This window comes from Panulirus ornatus, chromosome 32, assembly GCF_036320965.1.
Source record: "Panulirus ornatus isolate Po-2019 chromosome 32, ASM3632096v1, whole genome shotgun sequence".
Taxonomy (NCBI): Eukaryota; Metazoa; Arthropoda; class Malacostraca; order Decapoda; family Palinuridae; genus Panulirus; species Panulirus ornatus.
Window position 1 is genome coordinate 5937778 of NC_092255.1, and position 19317 is coordinate 5957094.

Genomic DNA, 19317 nt, shown 5'->3' on the forward strand with positions numbered 1-19317 from the left:
AGTTTGTTCGACCAAGTTTACCTGAGCGGTCTATACCTAAACATGATGTAAATGTAGAGTTGATTCAACATAACTCTAAAAGTGGTAGACTTGAAAAATGATCGCAGGAATGCAGTGGCTTACGCTAGGGAACCTTTAGGTATAACTTCTTTTATTCCCCACTCCACTTTCCACTGTAATTCAACTTAGTTACTTTCCCTGGAACGCCCCAGTTATCTTCACCTTGTCTTAAATTGTTTGCTAGCCGCTGCCCTAGTGTTGAATATGCTTCCCCTACAACCTTCAGTTCATAGTTTATATCAATCAGTTGATTCAGAAATTCCCACAATGTCTCATCCTCTCGCCTCTTTCTGGATCCTACCCATCATTCTATCCTCCCACTGTTGAACTGTCAGTTTGGGAGTGCAAACCTTCTCCAGTGTTCGCTTTAACTTAGCCACGTCATCTCATTTAGTTCCCTCGTTAAGCACTCAGTCTTGTCTCGGCCCGTACCGTATGGCGCAACACATACATACCCAGCCCTTTCTCTCTCTCTCTCTCTCATCCTCTTTTAACTGCATGGGAAACCCTTGCCTAACTTCCAGGAGCCAGAGCCTTAGTTCCATGTCCTTCCTCGTGAATAGCATCAACTCTGGGTCTACCTGCAACCTAACACGTCAACATCCACACCGCTACCACCCCAAAAACATATCACTAGCACTCCTGGTCCAGCTGTGTCTAGCCACACACACACACACACCGAGTGTTTGTACGCTGGTTATCCATGGCTTCCTCCTCCTCCCCTGACCAAAGCTTCATAGCCTCGCTCCATAACCAGATAGCCAGCCATCTTTACGTAGACTACCTACTGGACGTAAATAGCCTACCTGGCAACCACGCTCGTTCCTACAGAGTCAGAATTTGGAAAAAAAAAAAGAGAAAAAGAAAAGATAATGTACTTAACGCTATTATTGCTAGTAGAACTTACTAGAAAGTATCATTTGATAGTTAATGATGTTCAAGTGAGTTTACCATGGGCGCCCTCAGGTATGGTTTATGTGAAACCTCTTAATTCAGACATTAATGACCCAACTACGCAAATGGACTGCCAAGCATACTTTAACTACTCACTTTCCTGGAAGATAAGGGAAAACCGATAACCTTCTTATGGATACACAACATGACAATTATAAATGTGCGTCATCACGCTGTAAATGGACTCTTAATACCTAACTGGTTGCAACACTAGTAACATAATCAGTCATTAAGCATGGATCCGTGGACGCTATTGCGTTAGATATCTAAGGCTACTCACAGTATGAGAAATAATGTACCATTCATCTTAACTGCTTAGATAGTAACTAGACTCAATAGCTCATAATTACAAGAGTCCTCTTGTTCTCTGGAGTTGAAAGTTGACTCGAGCGTGTAACAGCTGGTCTTAGCTAGATTTTTCAGTACCTGGTCTGCAGCCGGGTCTCTGGGCATGTGTGTGTGTCTGTGGTCAGGCAATGGAACCCTCGTCCTCCATGTTAGGTCGGTCTGCGCTCGCGTTTCCAACACCGGCGCTGGGTCCTGCAAGTTTCTTCGTAGCTGGGATCCAGGCCGCTGCCCTACAGATGCTCGACACGAAGTACCCGACCCATACAGCTGCTCAGCTCGACCAGGCTCGACCATATTCCTCGGCTCAAACAGCTCCTCGTCCCACACAAGCTGTCTGGGATCATTGAGTGAATGTTGAATGCTATGTCTCCCGGGCTGGGTAACTGTCTCCAAGGAGGTAGGGTACTTCACTGACCGACACTTGAGTCTTGTCTGTGTACTGCGTGACTGGGAACTACGTTGAGTTGCCAAGGCGATCATTTCAATTTCCCTTGTGAATTACTTCGCTATGTCACTTTGATCCCTTTTCCACTTCACTTTGTCACTTTTACACACTCTGTATGTTTTCGTGGAGTCATTATTTGATATCATATCACTATGTTCTTAATTGAGCACCGTAGATAGTAAACTCTTGCATTTGGCATAATCCTATGTGGAAAACGCTATAGACGGGAACATGTTCCACACAATTTCTATAATCAACCTACAGCTACACTCATGATACATGCCACGGGTTCTTCTACGTGCTAATGCCTTACATTATTCTTACAATGGGATACTTTGCTCCTTACTAACTGAACCCATAATTGGCATCTTCTTCCCCACCCACCCCGTAGCGGGAGGGAGGTGATGAGGGGTCAGTAAGTGGCTGTAAGCAACTCGCTGTTGACCCAAAGTACATTCCCAACATATCAAATAACATCTATGAGTCAAGAATGCTAAACTATCATACAGGTTAGGTAGATATGACAAGACTGGCAACCATCTTGTTCCTTGTTGAATCCGTCTGTGTTTCTTATGCAAGAACTTTACGCATACAACCAGATATCTTCTTGTCCAACGATTCTACCCTACGATTTCTACCCTGTCGTATATATATATATATATATATATATATATATATATATCATAGAACATACAAACCTCCAACAGCCAGGATCGAACCCGGGACCCCTGTGTAAGAGGCAGGGATGCTAACCGCTAGGCTATGGGACTGTATACAGTCGATCTAAGGTTCGATCCTGGCTATTGGAGGTTTGTATGTTCTATGAAGGTGCGCGTTCATATGCACTTTATTCGTATATATATATATATATATATATATATATATATATATATATATATATATGGGTGAAGGGGGCTAATGGGGAGGCAATAAGTGGTTGTGAAGCGAGATTGAGAGAGTATTCTGACGGTTTGTTGAATGCGTTTGATGATAGAGTGGCTGATATAGGGTGTTTTGGTCGAGGTGGTGTGCTAAGTGAGAGGGTCAAGGAAAATAGTTTCATAAACAGAGAAGAGGTAGTGAAAGCTTTGCAGAGGATGAAGTCCGGCAAGGCGGTGGGTTTGGATGATGTTGCAGTGGAATTCATTAAAAAAGGGGGTAACTCTGTTGTTGATTGATTGGTAAGGATATTCAATGACTGTATGGATCATGGTGAAGTGCCTGAGGATTGGCGGAATGCAAGCATAGTGCCATTGTACAAAGTCAAGGGGGATAAAGGTGGGTGTTCAAATTACAGGTATAAGTTTGATGAGTATTCCTGGGAAACTATATGGGAGGGTATTGATTGAGAGGGTAAAGGCGTGTACAGAGCATTAGATTGAGGAAGAGCGTCGTGGTTTCAGAAGTGGTAGAGGATGTGTGGATCAAGTGTTTGCTTTAAATAATGTATGTCAGAAATATTTTGAAAAACAGATGGATTTGTATGTAGCATGTATGAATCTGGAGAAGGCATATGATAGAGTTGCTTTGTGGAAGATATTAAGAGTACAGGTTGTGGGAGGTAAGTTGCGAGAAACAGTGAAAATGTTTTACCAAGGATGTAAGGCAGGCGCACGAATAGGAAGAGAAGAAAATAATTGGCTCCCAGTGAATATCGATTTGCGGCAGGGGTGCGTGATGTCTCCATGGCTTTTTGATTTGTATATGGTTGGGGTTGTTAGGGAAATGAATGCAAGAGTTTTGGAGAGAGTGAGAAGTATGCAATCTGTTGTGGATGAAAGGGCTTAGGAAGTGAGTAAGTTGTTCGCTGATGATACAGCGTTGGTGGCTGATTCGGGTGAGAAACTGATGAAGTTGGTGACTCAGTTTGGTAAAGTGTGTAAAAGAAGAAAGCCGAGAGTAAATGTGAATAAGAGCAAGGTTATTAGGCTCAGTAGGGTTGAGAGACAAGTTAATTGGTAGGTAAGTTTGAATGAGAAAAACTGGAGGAAGAGAAGTGTTTTAGATTTCTGGAAGTGGATTTGGCAGCGGATGGAACCATGGAAGCGGAAGCGAGGCAAAAGGTGGGGGAGGGGGCGAAGGTTCTGGAAGCGTTGAAGAATGTATAGAGGGCGAGAACGCTATCTCGGAGAGCAAAAATGAGTATGTTTGAAGGAATAGTGGGTCCAACAATGTTATATAGTTGTGAGGCATGGGTTATAGATAGGGTTGTGCGGAGGAGGGTGGATGTGTTGGAAATGAAATGTTTGAGGACAATATGTGGTGTGAGGAGGTTTGATCGAGAAAGTAAAGAAAGGGTTTGGTAATAAAAAGAGTGTGGCTGAGTGAGCAGAAGAGGGTGCATTGAAATGGTTTGGTCACATGGAGAGAATGAGTGAGGAAAGATTGACAAAGAGGATATATGTGTCTGAGGTAGAGGGAACAAGGAGAAACGGGAGGCCAAATTAGAGGTGGAAGGATGAAGTGAAAAAGATTTTGAGTAATCGGGGCCTGCACATGCAAGAGGGTGAAAGGCGTGCAAGGAATAGAATGAACTGGAACGATGTGGTATACTGGGGTCAACGTGCTGTCAGTGGATTGAATCAGAGCATGTAAAGCGTCTGGGGTAAACTATGGAAACTTTTGTGGGCCTGGATGTGGAGAGGGAGCTGTGGTTTCGGTGCATTACACATGACAGCTAGAGACTGCGTGTGAACGAATGTGGCCTTTTTTGTCTTTTTCCTAGCGGTACCTCGCTGGGGGGATGCTATTTCATGTGTATAGCAACTGACTATTATATTTATCTCTTGTATCTCCCCTGATGATGTGTTTATTACACGAAAGTGCACTTGGGAACTCATCGTGTTTCATTTTTCCGTGGACTCATAGGAATATATATATATATATATATATATATATATATATATATATATATATATATATATATATATACGAGAGAGAGAGAGAGAGAGAGAGAGAGAGAGAGAGAGAGAGAGAGAGAGAGAGAGAGAGAGAGAGAGAGAGAGAGAGAGAGATTAAAAACCCAAGCGTTAAAGCAGTAAAATGTGTAGCGAGACATGTCTTTGTGAAACGTTCGTCCTTGCTGATTCTCACATCAACATACGAAAGTTGCTACTTCATTACCGTTCACTAGTCGTACCCTTACGTCAGGGGTAGTGAAAGAACTGTTGATATAAACAATTAGTTGTCTTTGAAAAAAATGATCCATATCATATTGCATATAGATACTTCCTTTCCTAAGAAAATCTAGTTCTATATGGCTAAGCATCTTGGACAGTAGTTGAGCAAATGGAAAATATTTGGCGAGTAATGACTTAGATTGTGGGAGCGCAATGGCCTCCTTGTCAGTCTTTCTATCTCTCATTTTCGTCGTGTAAATAAAGAATGGTTTTACATTTCCACTGACCAGTTTAGATCAGAGCAATGTTGTTGGTGGGAGGACGTAACCCAAACATTACACTGAGCTGGGTGAAGATGATGACGGCACCACAACTCACGGCTATCAAAGGATCCCCTTTCATAGCGCTATCCTGAAGCAACGTGGTATAGCAACACCACCGCTACCAGCTTACATAGCAGTCTAATACATAGATATTCACTTCCTCCTGGAATATCGACTGAATTATCGGTTAAGTACGTTATCATCCGCATTTCACTCAGTAGTCAACAAGTGATGGTATGGTTACTGGCTTCATATAATGGTTAGCGTTGCCCTCTACCCCGTGTCCTCACACACGAGTTAGGTATGAACGGTGGGTGGACAGAGGCCCACTATGCCGGGTCTTGTGTAACCCAGGAGCTTGAACACGAGGCTCCACACACACACACACACACACAGTGAACGGCCAGCCTTATCGAAGGACGCAACCTCCTACTGGTCGATCTTTTTGCACCATACAGGTCTACGTCCAGTGCAAACTAACCCTCTTTGACAACATACACCAGCGAGGGTGTCATGGCTCCCTGGCTGAGTCCCTGTCAAGTGTTGGCGGTAGTGCTCGTAGTGACAAGCTGTGTGGCGGAGAAGGAAGAATGTTCCAACAGCAGGCATTCCCTGGTGCCAAGCCTGCTGGAAGCGGCGGGCTTCAGCTCCTCCTGTGTCAACGCTGCCCTTGTTTCCTGTGCCCTCGATGCCAACCAGGTGACACCGGTTTTACAGGTCGGTTAATTTCATCCTGTCGTCACTTAGTCATTCATAGGTATTCATACGTATACACCTGCTATAAGTGGGTGAGACGGTCATGGAGAATGGTTTGCTGAAGAGAGAGGAGGTGGTGAAAGCCTAACGAAGGATGAATGTGGCAAAGCGGCTGGAGTGCATGGTATTACCGTTGAATCTATTGAGAAAGGAAATGACTAAGTTGCTGACTGGATAATTGTGGATTATCAGTGCATGTCTAGATCGAGGTGAGGTGCTTGAGGATTGGCGGAATGCGTGTATAGTACAACTGTATAATGGTAAGGAGGATTGTTATTCGAATGACAAAGCTATAAGTTTATTGAGTGTACCTGATAAATTGTGTAGGAGAATAATGATTGACGAGTAAAAACATGTGTAGAACATTAAATTGGGGAGGAACACGGGTGGTGGAGAATGCGTGGATCAGGTATTAACACTGAGGAAAGCATGTGAAAAATGCTTGGAGAGACAGCTCCCTTTCTACATCCAGGCCCCACAGAACTTTCCATGGTTTACCCCAGACGCTTCACATGCCCTGATTCAATCCATTGACAGCACGTCGACTCCGGTATACCACATCGATCCAATTCACTTTATTCCTTGCACGCCTTTCACCCTCCTGCATGTTCAGGCCCCGATCACTCAAAATCTTTTTCACTCCATCTTTCCACCTCCAATTTGGTCTCCCACTTCCGTTCCCTCCACCTCCGACACACATATCCTCTTGGTCAATCTTTCCTCACTCATTCTCTCCATGTGCCCAAACCATTTCAAAACACCCTCTTCTGCTCTCTCAACCACGCTCTTTTTATTTCCACACATCTCTCTTACCCTTAAATTACAAACTCGATCAAACCACCTCACACCACATTGTCCTCAAACATCTCATTTCTAGCACATCCACCCTCCTGCGCACAACTCTATCCATAGCCCACGCCTCGCAACCATACAACATTGTTGGAACCAAGATTCCTTTAAACATAGCCATTTTTATTTTCGGAGATAATGTTCTCGACTTCCACACATTCTTCAAGGCTCCCAGGATTTTCGCCCCCTCCCCCACCCTATGATTCACTTTCGCTTCCATGGTTCCATCCGCTGCCAGATCCACTCCCAGATATCTAAAACACTTTACTTCCTCCAGTTTTTCTCCATTCAAACTTACCTCCCAATTGACTTGACCCTCAACCCTACTGTGCTAATAACCTTGCTCTTATTCACATTTACTCTTAACTTTCTTCTTTCACACATTTTACCAAACTCAGTCACCACCTTCTGCAATTTCTCACATGAATCAGCCACCAGCGCTGTATCATCAGCGAACAACTGACTCTCTTCCCAAGCTCTCTCATCCCCAACAGACTTCATACTTGCCCCTCTTTCCAAAACTCTTGCATTCACCTCCCTAACAACCCCATCCATAAACAAATTAAACAACCATGGAGACATCACACACCCCTGCCGCAAACCTACATTCACTGAGAACCAATCACTTTCCTCTCTTCCTATACGTACACATGCCTTACATCCTCGATAAAAACTTTTTACTGCTTCTAACAACTTGCCTCCCACACCATATATTCTTAGTACCTTCCACAGAGCATCTCTATCAACTCTATCATATGCCTTCTCCAGGTCCATGAATGCTACATACAAATCCATTTGCTTTTCTAAGTATTTCTCACATACATTCTTTAAAGCAAACACCTGATCCACACATCCTCTACCACTTCTGAAACCACATTGCTCTTCCCCAATCTGATGCTCTGTACATGCCTTCACCCTCTCAATCAATACCCTCCCAAATAATTTACCAGGAATACTCAATAAACTTATACCTCTGTAATTTGAGCACTCACTCTGATCCCCTTTGCCTTTGTACAATGGCACGATGCAAGCATTCCGCTAATCCTTAGGCACCTCACCATGAATCATACATACATTAAATAACCTTACCAACCAGTCAACAATACAGTCACCCCCTTTTTTAATAAACTCCACTGCAATATCATCCAAAACTGCTGCCTTGCCGGCTTTCATCTTCCGCAAAACTTTTACTACCTCTTCCCTGTTTACCAAATCATTTTCCCTAACCCTCTCACTTTGCACTCCCTTGGGGATAGGGGAGAAAGAATACTTCCCACGCATTCTTCACGTGTCGTAGAAGGCGACTAAAGGGGACGGGAGCGGGGGGCCAGAAATCCTCCCCTCCTTGTATTCTAACTTTCTAAAATGGGATATATATATATATATATATATATATATATATATATATATATATATATATATATATATATATATTATATATATATATATATATATATATATAATTATCCCTGGGGATGGGGAAGAAAGAATACTACCACGCATTCCTCACGTGTCGTAGAAGGAGACTAAAGGGGACGGGAGCGGGGGGCTGGAAACATCCCCTCCTTGTATTTTAACTTTCTAAAAGGGGAAACAGAAGAAGGAGTCACGCGGGGAGTGCTTATCCTCCTCGAAAGCTCAGATTGGGGTGTCTAAATGTGTGTGGATGTAACCAAGGTGAGAAAAAGGGAGAGATAGGTAGTATGTTTGAGGAAAGGAACCTGGACGTTTTGGCTCGGAGTGAAACGAAGCTCAAGGGTAAAGGGGAAGAGTGGTTTCGGAATGTCTTGGGAGTAAAGTCAGGGGTTAGTGAGAGGACAAGAGCAAAGGAAGGAGTAGCACTACTCTTGAAACAGGAGTGGTGGAAGTATGTGATAGAGTGCAAGAAAGTAAACGCTACATTGATATGGGTAAAACTGAAAGTGGATGGAGAGAGATGGGTGATTATTGGTGCATATGCACCTGGGCATGAGAAGAGAGATCATGAGAGGCAAGTGTTTTGGGAGCAGCTGAGTGAGTGTGTTAGTAGTTTTGATGCACGAGATCGGGTTATAGTGATGGGTGATTTGAATGCAAAGGTGAGTAATGTGGCAGTTGAGGGATAAATTGGTGTACATGGGGTGTTCAGTGTTGCAAATGGAAATGGTGAAGAGCTTGAAGATTTATGAGCTGAAAAAGGACTGGCGATTGGGAATACCTGGTTTAAAAAGAGAGATATACATAAGTATACGTATGTAAGTAGGAGAGATGGCCAGAGAGCGTTATTGGATTACGTGTTAATTGATAGGCGCGCGAGAGAGAGACTTTTGGATGTTAATGTGCTGAGAGGTGCAACTGGCGGGATGCCTGATCATTATCTTGTGGAGGCGAAGGTGAAGATTTGTAGAGGTTTTCAGAAAAGAAGAGAGAATGTTAGGGTGAAGAGACTGGTGAGAGTAAGTGAGCTTGGGAAGAAGACTTGTGTGAGGAAGTTCCAGGAGAGACTGAGTACAGAATGGATAAAGATGAAAACAAAGGAGGTAAGTGGAGTGGGGGAGGAATGGGATGTATTTAGGGAATCAGTGATGGCTTGCGCAAAAGATGCTTGTGGCATGAGAAGCGTGGGAGGTGGGCAGATTAGAAAGGGTAGAGAGTGGAGGGATGAAGAAGTAAGATTATTGGTGAAAGAGAAGAGAGAGGCATTTGGACGATTTTTGCAGGGAAATAATGCAAATGAGTGGGAGATGTATAAAAGAAAGAGGCAGGAGGTCAAGAGAAAGGCGGAAGAGGGCAAATGAGAGTTGGGGTGAGAGGGTATCATTAAATTTTAGGGAGAATAAAAAGATGTTTTGGAAGGAGGTAAATAAAGTGCGTAAGACAAGGGAACAAATGGGAACTTCAGTGAAGGGGGCTAATAGAAAGGTGATAAGTAGTGGTGATGTGAGAAGGAGATGGAGTGAGTATTTTGAAGGTTTGTTGAATGTGTATGATGATAGAGTGGCAGATATAGGGTGTTTTGGTCGAGGTGGTGTGCAAAGTGAGAGGGCTAGGGAGAATGATTTGGTAAACAGAGAAGAGGTAGTAAAAGCTTTGCGGAAGATGAAAGCCGGCAAGGCAGCGAGTTTGGATGGTATTACAGTGGAATTTATTAAAAAGGACGTTACTGTATTGTTGATTGGTTGGTAAGGTTATTTAATGTATGTATGACTCATGGTGAGGTGCCTGAGGATTGGCGAATGCTTGCATAGTTCCATTGTAAAAAGGCAAAGAGGATAAAAGTGAGTGCTCAAATCACAAAGGTATAGGTTTGTTGAGTATTCCTGGTAAATTATATGGGAGGGTATTGATTGAGAGGGTGAAGGCATGTACAGAGCATCAGATTGGGGAGGAGCAGTGTGGTTTCAGAAGTGGTAGAGGATGTGTGGATCAGGCGTTTGCTTTGAAGAAGGTATGCGAGAAATACTTAGAAAAGCAAATGGATTTGTATGTAGCATTTATGGATTTGGAGATGGCATATGATAGAGATGCTCTGTGGAAGGTATTAATGATACATGGTGTGGGAGGCAGGTTGTTAGAAGCAGTGAAAAGTTTTTATCGAGGATGTAAGGCATGTGTACGTGTAGGAAGAGGGGAAAGTGATTGGTTCTCAGTGAATGTAGGTTTGCGGCAGGGGTGTGTGATGTCTCCATGGTTGTTTAATTTGTTTATGGATGGGGTTGTTAGGGAGGTGAATGCAAGAGTATTGGAAAGAGGAGCAAGTATGCAGTCTGTTGTGGATGAGAGAGCTTGGGAAGTGAGTCAGTTGTTGTTCGCTGATGATTCAGCGCTGGTGGCTGATTCATGTGAGAAACTGCAGAAGGTGGTGACTGAGTTTGGTAAAGAGTGTGAAAGAAGAAAGCTGAGAGTAAATGTGAATAAGAGCAAGGTTATTAGGTACAGTAGGGTTGAGGGACAAGTCAATTGGGAGGTAAGTTTGAATGGAGAAAAACTGGAGGAAGTAAAGTGTTTTAGATATCTGGGAGTGGATCTGGCAGCGGATGGAACCATGTAAGCGGAAGTGAATCATTAGGTGGGGGAGGGGGCGAAAGTTCTGGGAGCGTTGAAGAATGTGTGGAAGTCGAGAACATTATCTCGGAAAGCAAAAATGGGTAAGTTTAAAGGAATAGTGGTTCCGACAATGTTATATGGTTGCGAGGCGTGGGCTATAGATAGAGTTGTACAGAGGAGGGTGGTTGTGCTGGAAATGAGATGTTTGAGGACAATATGTGATGCGAGGTGGTTTGATGGAGTTTGTAATAATAGGGTAAGAGAGATGTGTGGTAATAAAAAGAGTGTGGTTGAGAGAGCAGAAGAGGGTGTTTTGAAATGGTTTGGTCACATGGAGAGAATGAGTGAGGAAAGATTGACCAAGAGGATATATGTGTCAGAGGTGGAGGGAACGAGGAGAAGTGGGAGACTAAATTGGAGGTGGAAAGATGGAGTGAAAAAGATTTTGAGTGATCGGGGCCTGAACATGCAAGAGGGTGAAAGGCGTGCAAGGAATAGAGTGAATTGGAACGATGTGGTATACCGGGGTCGACGTGCTGTCAATGGATTGAAGCAGGGTATGTAAAGCGTCTGGGGTAAACCATGGAAAGTTCTGTGGGGTCTGGATGTGGAAAGGGAGCTGTGGTTTCGGTGCATTATTACACGACAGCTAGAGACTGAGTGTGAATGAATGTAGCCTTTGTTGTCTTTTCCTAGCGCTACCTCGTACACATGAGGGGGGAGGGGGATGTTATTTCATGTGTGGCGAGGTGGCGATGGGAATGAATAAAGGCAGACAGCATGAATTATTTACATGTGTATATATGTATATGTCAGTGTGTGTATATATAGGTATACGCTGAGATGTATAGGTATGTATTTTTGCGTGTGTGGACGTGTATGTATATACATGTTTGTGGATGGGTTGGGCCATTCTTTCGTCTGTTTCCTTGCGCTACCTCGCTAACGTGGGAGACGGCGACAAAGCAAAACATATGTGTATATATATATATATATATATATATATATATATATATATATATATATATATATATATATATATATATATACACACACGAACAAAGTGCATATGAACGCGCACCTTCATAGAACATACAAACCTCCAACAGTTAGGATCTGACCCGGGACCCCTGTGCAACAGGTGGGAGCGCTGCCGCTAGGGGTCCCGGGTTCGATCCTGGCTGTTGGAGATTTGCACGATTCTGGCTTTTCTTTAGGCACGAAACTATACTAGAAATCCTCCCCTTCCTCTTTATGGAGATAAAGGGACGTTAGATGGACCTTATCTCGTCCAATTATCGTGAAACTGTAGAAAATAGAACTACTTCTTTCTACATAATGCTGATAACAGTATGTGACTTGAACCTTTCCAGCTATCACTTGGAAATTAAAGGTTACCGAGAGTGGCGATACATTTGCCACTAGTCTATTCTATTTCAATCAGTGTTCATGCATTTCACGCTCTAGCAGCTACATCCTCTAATTGATCTTGATGAATCTTGTCCGAGATATATTCAGTCTTTACCTGCAGAAAGGTAGTCTCTTTCGCCTCTGACTGTTAGCCTCTGTAATCCCTTTTCATATCCTTATTCAGCTGCCTTAAACTAAGATTAGATTCTATATCACGTTCCAGATGATGTATATGTACTATAGCTCCTTACCCCAGTCTACCACTGGCTTCAGGAGGTGCGTGCCACCGTTGAGGATCTGAGGCGAGACTTACAGAGAAAGATGGGGCAAAGTCGTCCTCGACACTGTCGAGATCTACTCGACTCTGGCGACACCGGTGCCGGCAAGCGACAAGTGTTTCCGTTCGTCAAGCATCCCGACGCTTCCATCACCGTCTACTGTGACCATACCGTGGACGGCGGGGGCTGGACGGTGTTTCAGCGACGTCGTAACCTCACCCATCGCGAGGACTTCTACCGCACCTGGGTCGAATATCGACTGGGTTTTGGCCACATGGAGGGCGAGTTTTGGCTGGGTCTCGACTCTCTCCACCAGTTGACCTCCACCATACTTCAGGAGCTACGAGTTGACCTCAAGGACTTCGAGGGTGAGCATCGGTGGGCAAAGTACGGTCGCTTCTACGTAGGGCCTCTCGAAACACAGTACCGACTCAGTGTTGGCAGGTAAGAGTTCAGAGATGCCCATCAACATCTTTCCATCACGGCTTCACAATCACTTCGAACCGTATCGTTCAACAAAATATGTTAGTTCAAGAAAGAAATTTTAAATTAACTATTTTAATTTTTTTTTTAGACACGAGTCTCCTCCCATGATATCCATATAGAACAGGAACTTTTTTTTCACACTTTCCTATAAAATTTCTGTCACTAAATTTTTCCTATACTTGTGTTTCTTCCTAGCAGCTATTCTGCCGATTTAGTGATGGTAATGTTTCTTTCCAGTACAATAACACCATCAGTAAGACCTTAATGAATAGTAGGCCAAATCATGCAACAATGGGGAGTGTTTTCGCCGTCAAATGCAAGGCAAATAAAGATATTTACTTAAGCCAGGCAGGTAAAACTGTAACGGAGAGGTGTTATTGACACCGTCATGCAATACGCAGGGATGACCACCAAAATGAGATCGTGAAACACTATCAATGAAAATGATCTTGAAAATTCCTCTGCTGATTATGCCACACGCAACGTCATTGAATCTTTTTAATTGCTACTAATCAGAACTTTAATTTGTCCCCAGGCAATTTCAAAGCCCATCTTAGCATTAACCAAATCATTATGAGAGAATTGACAAAACACGAAAACATGAAAAAAAAGTTGTTCAAGACGCCCACCTAAACAGGTCAACCCCCGCCAAGTGACCCCTCTTAATCACTCTCCCTTTCATGGTTACTACCAAAGAAAGCAGACAGTGCTTGGCCTATAATGATTGGTGTTGGATGGCGGAATTTAAGTGTGATGTTGGGATCTGGATATCTTTGTTAAGTACTGGCACCTGATGAGGTGGATTGTTCACACGAAACATATCGAACCATATGTATAGAAAAATTTCATGTTAAATATAATTGTATAAACTACTTCATATAAACTACTTCATATAAAAGAGAGACTTAGATGTTAATGTGCTGAGAGGGGCACATCTTGTGGAGGTGAAGGTGAAGATATGTAGGGGTTTTCAGAAAAGAAGAGAGAATTGTTAGGTGAAGGGAGTGGTGAGAGCAAGTGAGCTTCGAAAGGAGACTTGTTGTGAGTAAGTACCAGGAGAGACTGAATACAGAATGGAAAAAGGTGAGAACAAAGGACGTAAGGGGAATGTGGGAGGAATGGGATGTATCTATGTAAACAGTGATGGCTTGCGCAAAAGATGTCTATGGCATGAGAAAGGTGGGCAGATTAGAAAGGGTAGTGAGTGGTGGGATGATGAAGTAAGATTGTCAGTGAAAGAAGAGAGAGGCTTTTGGACGATTTTTCCAGGGAAATAGTGCAAATGACTGGGAGATGTTAAAAAAAAGAGGCAAGAAGTCAATAGAAAGGTGCAAGAGGTGAAAAAGATGGCAAATGCGAGTTGGGGTGAGAGAGATTCATAATATTTTCGGGAAAGTATAAAGATGTTTTGGAACGAGGTAAATAAAGTGCGTAAGACAAGAGAACATATGGGAATTTCGGTGAAGGGGGTAAATGGGAGGTAATACCAAGGACTAGTGAAGTGAGAGGGAGGTGGAGTGAGTGTTTTGGAAGCTTGTTGAATGTGTTTGATGATAGAGTGGCAGATATAAGGTGTTTTGGCCGAGGTGGTGTGCGAAGTGAGAGGGTCAGGGAGAATGATTTGTTAAACAGAGAAGAGGTAGTGAAAGCTTTGGAGAAGATGAAAGCCGACAAGGCGGCGGGTTTGGATGGTACTGCTGTGGAATTTATATAAAAAAAGTTGGGGACTATGTTGTTGACGGGTTGGTGAGGATATTCAATGTATGCATGGTTCATGGTGAAGTGCCTGAGGATTGGCCAAATGCATGCATAGTGCCATTGTACAGAGGCAAAGGGAATGAAAGTGAGTGTTCAAATTACAGAGGTATAAGTTTGTTGAGTATTACTGGGAAATTATATAGGAGGGTATTGATCGAGAGGGTCAAGGCATGTACAGAGCATCAGATTGGGGAAGAGCAGTGTGGGTTCAGAAGTGGTAAAGGATGTGTAGATCAGGTGTTTGCTTTAAAGAATGTATGTGAGAAATACTTAGAAAAGCAGATGGATTTGTATGTAGCATTTATGGATCTGGAGAAGACATATGATAGAGTTAATAGAGATGCTCTGTTGAAGGTTTTAAGAATATATTACGTGGGAGGTAAGTTGCTAGAAGCAGTGAAAAGTTTTTATCGAGGATGTAAGGCATATGTGCTAGTAGAAAGAGAGGAAAGTGAGTGGTTCCCAGTGAATGTAGGTTTGCGGCATGGTTGTGTGATGTTTCCATGGTTGTTTAATTTGTTTATGGATGGGGTTGTTAGGAAGGTGAATGCGAGAGTTTTGGAAAGAGGGGTAAGTATGCAGTCTGTCGTGGATGAGAGGGCTTGAGAAGCGAGTCAGTTGTTGTTCGCTGATGATATAGCTCTGGTGGCTGATTCGGGTGAGAAACTGCAGAAGTTGGTGACTGAATTTGGTAAAGTGTATGAAAGTAGAAAGCCGAGAGTAAATATGAATAAGAGCAAGGTTATTAGGCTCAGTAAGATTGTGGGATAAGTCAATTCGGAGGTAAGTTTGAATGGAGAAAAACTGGAGGAAGTGAAGTGTTCTAGATATCTGGGAGTGGATTTGGCTGCGCAGACCATGGAAGCAGAAGCGAGTCACAGGGTGGGGGAAGGGGTGAAAGTTCTGAGAGCGTTAAAGAATGTGTGGAAAGCGAGAACGTTATCTCAGAGCAAAAATGTGTATGTTTGAAGGAATAGTGGTTTCAACAATGTTATACGGTTATGAGGCATGGGCGATAAATAGGGTTGTACGGATAAGTGCAGATGTGTTGCAAATGAGATGTTTGAGGACTATGTGGTGTGAGGTGGTTTGATAGAGTAAGTAATGAAAGAGTAAGAGAGATGTGTGGGAATAGAAAGTGTGTGGTTGAGAGAGCAGAAGAGGGTGTATTGAAATGGTTTGGTCACATGGAGAGAATGAGTGAGGAAAGATTGACAAAAAGGATATATGTGTCACAGGTGGAGGGAGCGAGAAGTGGGAGACACCAAACTGGAGGTAGAAGGATGGAGTGAAAAAGATTTTGAGCGATCGGGGACTGAACATACAAAAGGATGAAATGCGTGCAATGAATAGCGTAAATTGGAACGATGTGGTATACCGGGGTTCGACGTGCTGTCAGTGGACTGAATCAGGGCATGTGAAGCGTCTGGGGTAAACCTTGGAAAGGTTTGTGGGCCTGGATGTGGAAAGGGAGCTGTGGTTTCCGTGCATTACACGCGACAGCTAGAGACTGAGTGTGAACTAATGTGGCCTTTGTTGTCATTTTCTAGCGCTACCTCGCGCGCATGCGGGGAGGGGGTTGTCATTTCATGAGTGGCGGGTTGGCGGAGGGAATGAATAAAGGCAGAGAGTATGAAGTATGTACATGTGTATGTATGTAATGTCTGTGTATGTATATATATGTATAAATTGAAATGTATAGGTATGTATACGTGGGTGTGTGGACGTGTATGTATATACATGTGTATGTGGGTGGGTTGGGCCATTCTTTCGTCTGTTTCCTTGCGCTACCTCGCTAACGCGAGAGACAGTGACAAAGTTTAACAATGATATATATATATATATATATATATATATATATATATATATATATATATATATATATATATATATATATATATATATGAAAACAGCAGTTAACAAGTATATAGTTGTAATAAAAAATTTCCATTGAAGAAATCAAGAGACAGACTTCTGGTATGAATGCTTCTTTATAAGATAATGGTGATTTCAATTTCATTTTCTATACACTGTTTATTTACATGATAAAATGATGGTTTGCTACGATCTTATCTAATCATAGGCAACCTAAATTCATCATGGTCGAACTGCACAGCTTAAAGGCAAGGTAAGCGAGATGTAGCAAGTGTCTTTGGGACATATATGTTCAACTGGATTCAACATACATTTCTATGTCTTGTCTGGACCAGGTACAATGGCACGGCAGGAGACTCACTGGTGAATCGACATGACGGCTCTAAATTTACCACTCATGATGCTGCCAACGAAGAAGTTCTTGTAAAATGTGCCCAAAGGTAAGTCTTACATATATATATTTTACCGAAGTCTGTCAAGATATTCACTATCCATTGACGCTACTGCGAACTCCTTTCTCGCTCGAACCTACACCTTACATTATCGACTCACGTCTTCTTCGCTTGGAATAAGTACTTACTGTTTCTGGGAGGAATATATATATCCCACATTGGATCCCCTATAGAGAGCCCACTTCTATAAGCTGTATCATTTGGTTTGGATAAGCATACAGTTGTCCTTGTGCCTATTTTCCATAATACATGCAAGATTCTCACAGCTGTGTCATTTGATAGATTCGCCAAGTGCGTTCCTTCTCTTTGCCGTATGTCACGTCATTCAATTTTTCTCAGGTCATACTCCTTGACTCCAGGTATACTAAGCTAATTCCTCTATAACTTTGGCAAATTTGTAATATACAATCACTATTGTGAAGAGTCCTCTGGTTGATCATATATACCAGGAGTTCAAACCCTTAGCTGTGCTGCTGACAAAGTAACTATAAGACGCCTTACTTCCTTCGTTGGTAAATTCTTGGTGGTCTGGTCTATTTCAAAAGCATAAATCATGTGTCGCCATCCATACCATCTTGAGCAAACTTCACTTGGAGTTGTATGCATAATGACGATTCCATTTCAGGATAACTTTGCTTTCAGATACTAATCATTTTGTCAAATTAAAACCTGACAGTCTTTCAGGGTGACTTGTATGTAAAGTTGTGCAGGATATTCACCAGATCTTACCTCTCTCTCGTTAACGACTTTGATACATGAATATGACAACGTGAAGTGAGCATCTAATAATTCTCGTCTTGCACAAATGTTGAGGGAGGTCGCTTTGCTGAAGAGAATATCTTTTTTTCGCATGATGACTTCATTCAATAAATTCAGAATATTTCCTAGTGGCATTCTGATAAGATTTTGATATCCTATACGACCTAAGACACACGTAATGGGAAAATGTTAAGGATTACAAAGATTTACTTATGGCTGTAAATATATACTTATTGGATAATGACATTTTCTAAAGGCGACGTCTGTCTATACAACCTGTCCTATGTGAATCTGTCTCCTCCCTTATGTGGCCACCTGTCAACTAATCCCTGTCCAAAATTTCCACAGGTACCGTGGCGCCTGGTGGTATGGGATAAGACATTGCCACTACTCCAACCTAAATGGCTACCAACACCAAGGCCATCACGACAGCTTCGCCGACGGTATCAACTGGTTTCACTGGAAAGAACACCACTACTCGTTAATGGAAACTACGATGATGATTAGACCTGCCTTCTGAATGGTTGAGTCACCTAGAGCCTCGATGAATGGTCGGTGAAATATGACCTGCCAGAACGAGTGTGATTACCCCTTTTATGACTTGTTTGCTAGCTGAAGCAGGATGGGCAACTGAAGCCTAATCAAGGCCATCTCATCATATATACATGCACAGAGAATAGAATAGGATAGCATATCTAGAGTTGTTGATCTTCATTCCTATGCTCTCATTTTCTCAGTATTGTCCTATCATTAGGTGGGCGTTCAAACACCAGTTGTCCACAATTATCCATTTTATCTCAATCAAGCTTTCGCTTTCATAGAGGCATCATCAGGAATCTACACAAAGGAGAAAAAACTGGGTCACAAAACCTGGATATGAAGTGTAAAACGCAAACAAAATGTGGATAAGAAACGCACTCAGAGAAAACATAGTACATAGTACATAAAAAGCAAGAAAAAACACTAAAAACGTTACAGATTCACAGTATCATAGAGGGTTGTAGGAGTTACAACCTCAATACAAAAAAATGGGAACAGAAATATAGAAAAAACATACCGTTGAGGAAGCACAGAAGAACGTTATCAAACGAGGTAGGAATATAGAAAGTCCATCACTAAATTCACTTCGATGGGACAAACAAGGTCGTTATTGTGCGGTTGTGGAGCTGAGGTCAGGGCAGGCTCGTCTGATTCTCTCTGCCCTTCGTCACCCAGGACCGGGTAGGTCAGTGACACGTTTCTCCTGTCCTTTAATGGCGGACTGGAGGACTTGGTAGCTTGTGGAAGGTCAGTGACGTGTTCCACCTGTCCTAAAACGGCATTAGGTCTACGTCCAATCGGCGAGCCATCAAAGAGCTGTACGGCCGTGGTTATATTTTTCTGGATATTGATGACAGGTGCTTTCTCTGTAGTCTCCCC

The 19317-nt window shown here is 42.7% G+C and overlaps 1 protein-coding gene across 1 annotated transcript; it reads left to right on the plus strand.

Annotated features, from left to right (window-relative positions):
• The first annotated feature begins 5577 nt into the window (after positions 1-5577).
• On the plus strand, positions 5578-18826 carry LOC139759012 (fibrinogen C domain-containing protein 1-like). Its single transcript, XM_071680895.1, has 4 exons — positions 5578-5966; positions 12564-13012; positions 17023-17127; positions 18247-18826. The coding sequence occupies exons 1-4, from the start codon at positions 5763-5765 to the stop codon at positions 18416-18418; spliced, it is 930 nt and encodes a 309-aa protein (XP_071536996.1). The 5' UTR covers positions 5578-5762; the 3' UTR covers positions 18419-18826.
• Positions 18827-19317: the final 491 nt, after the last annotated feature.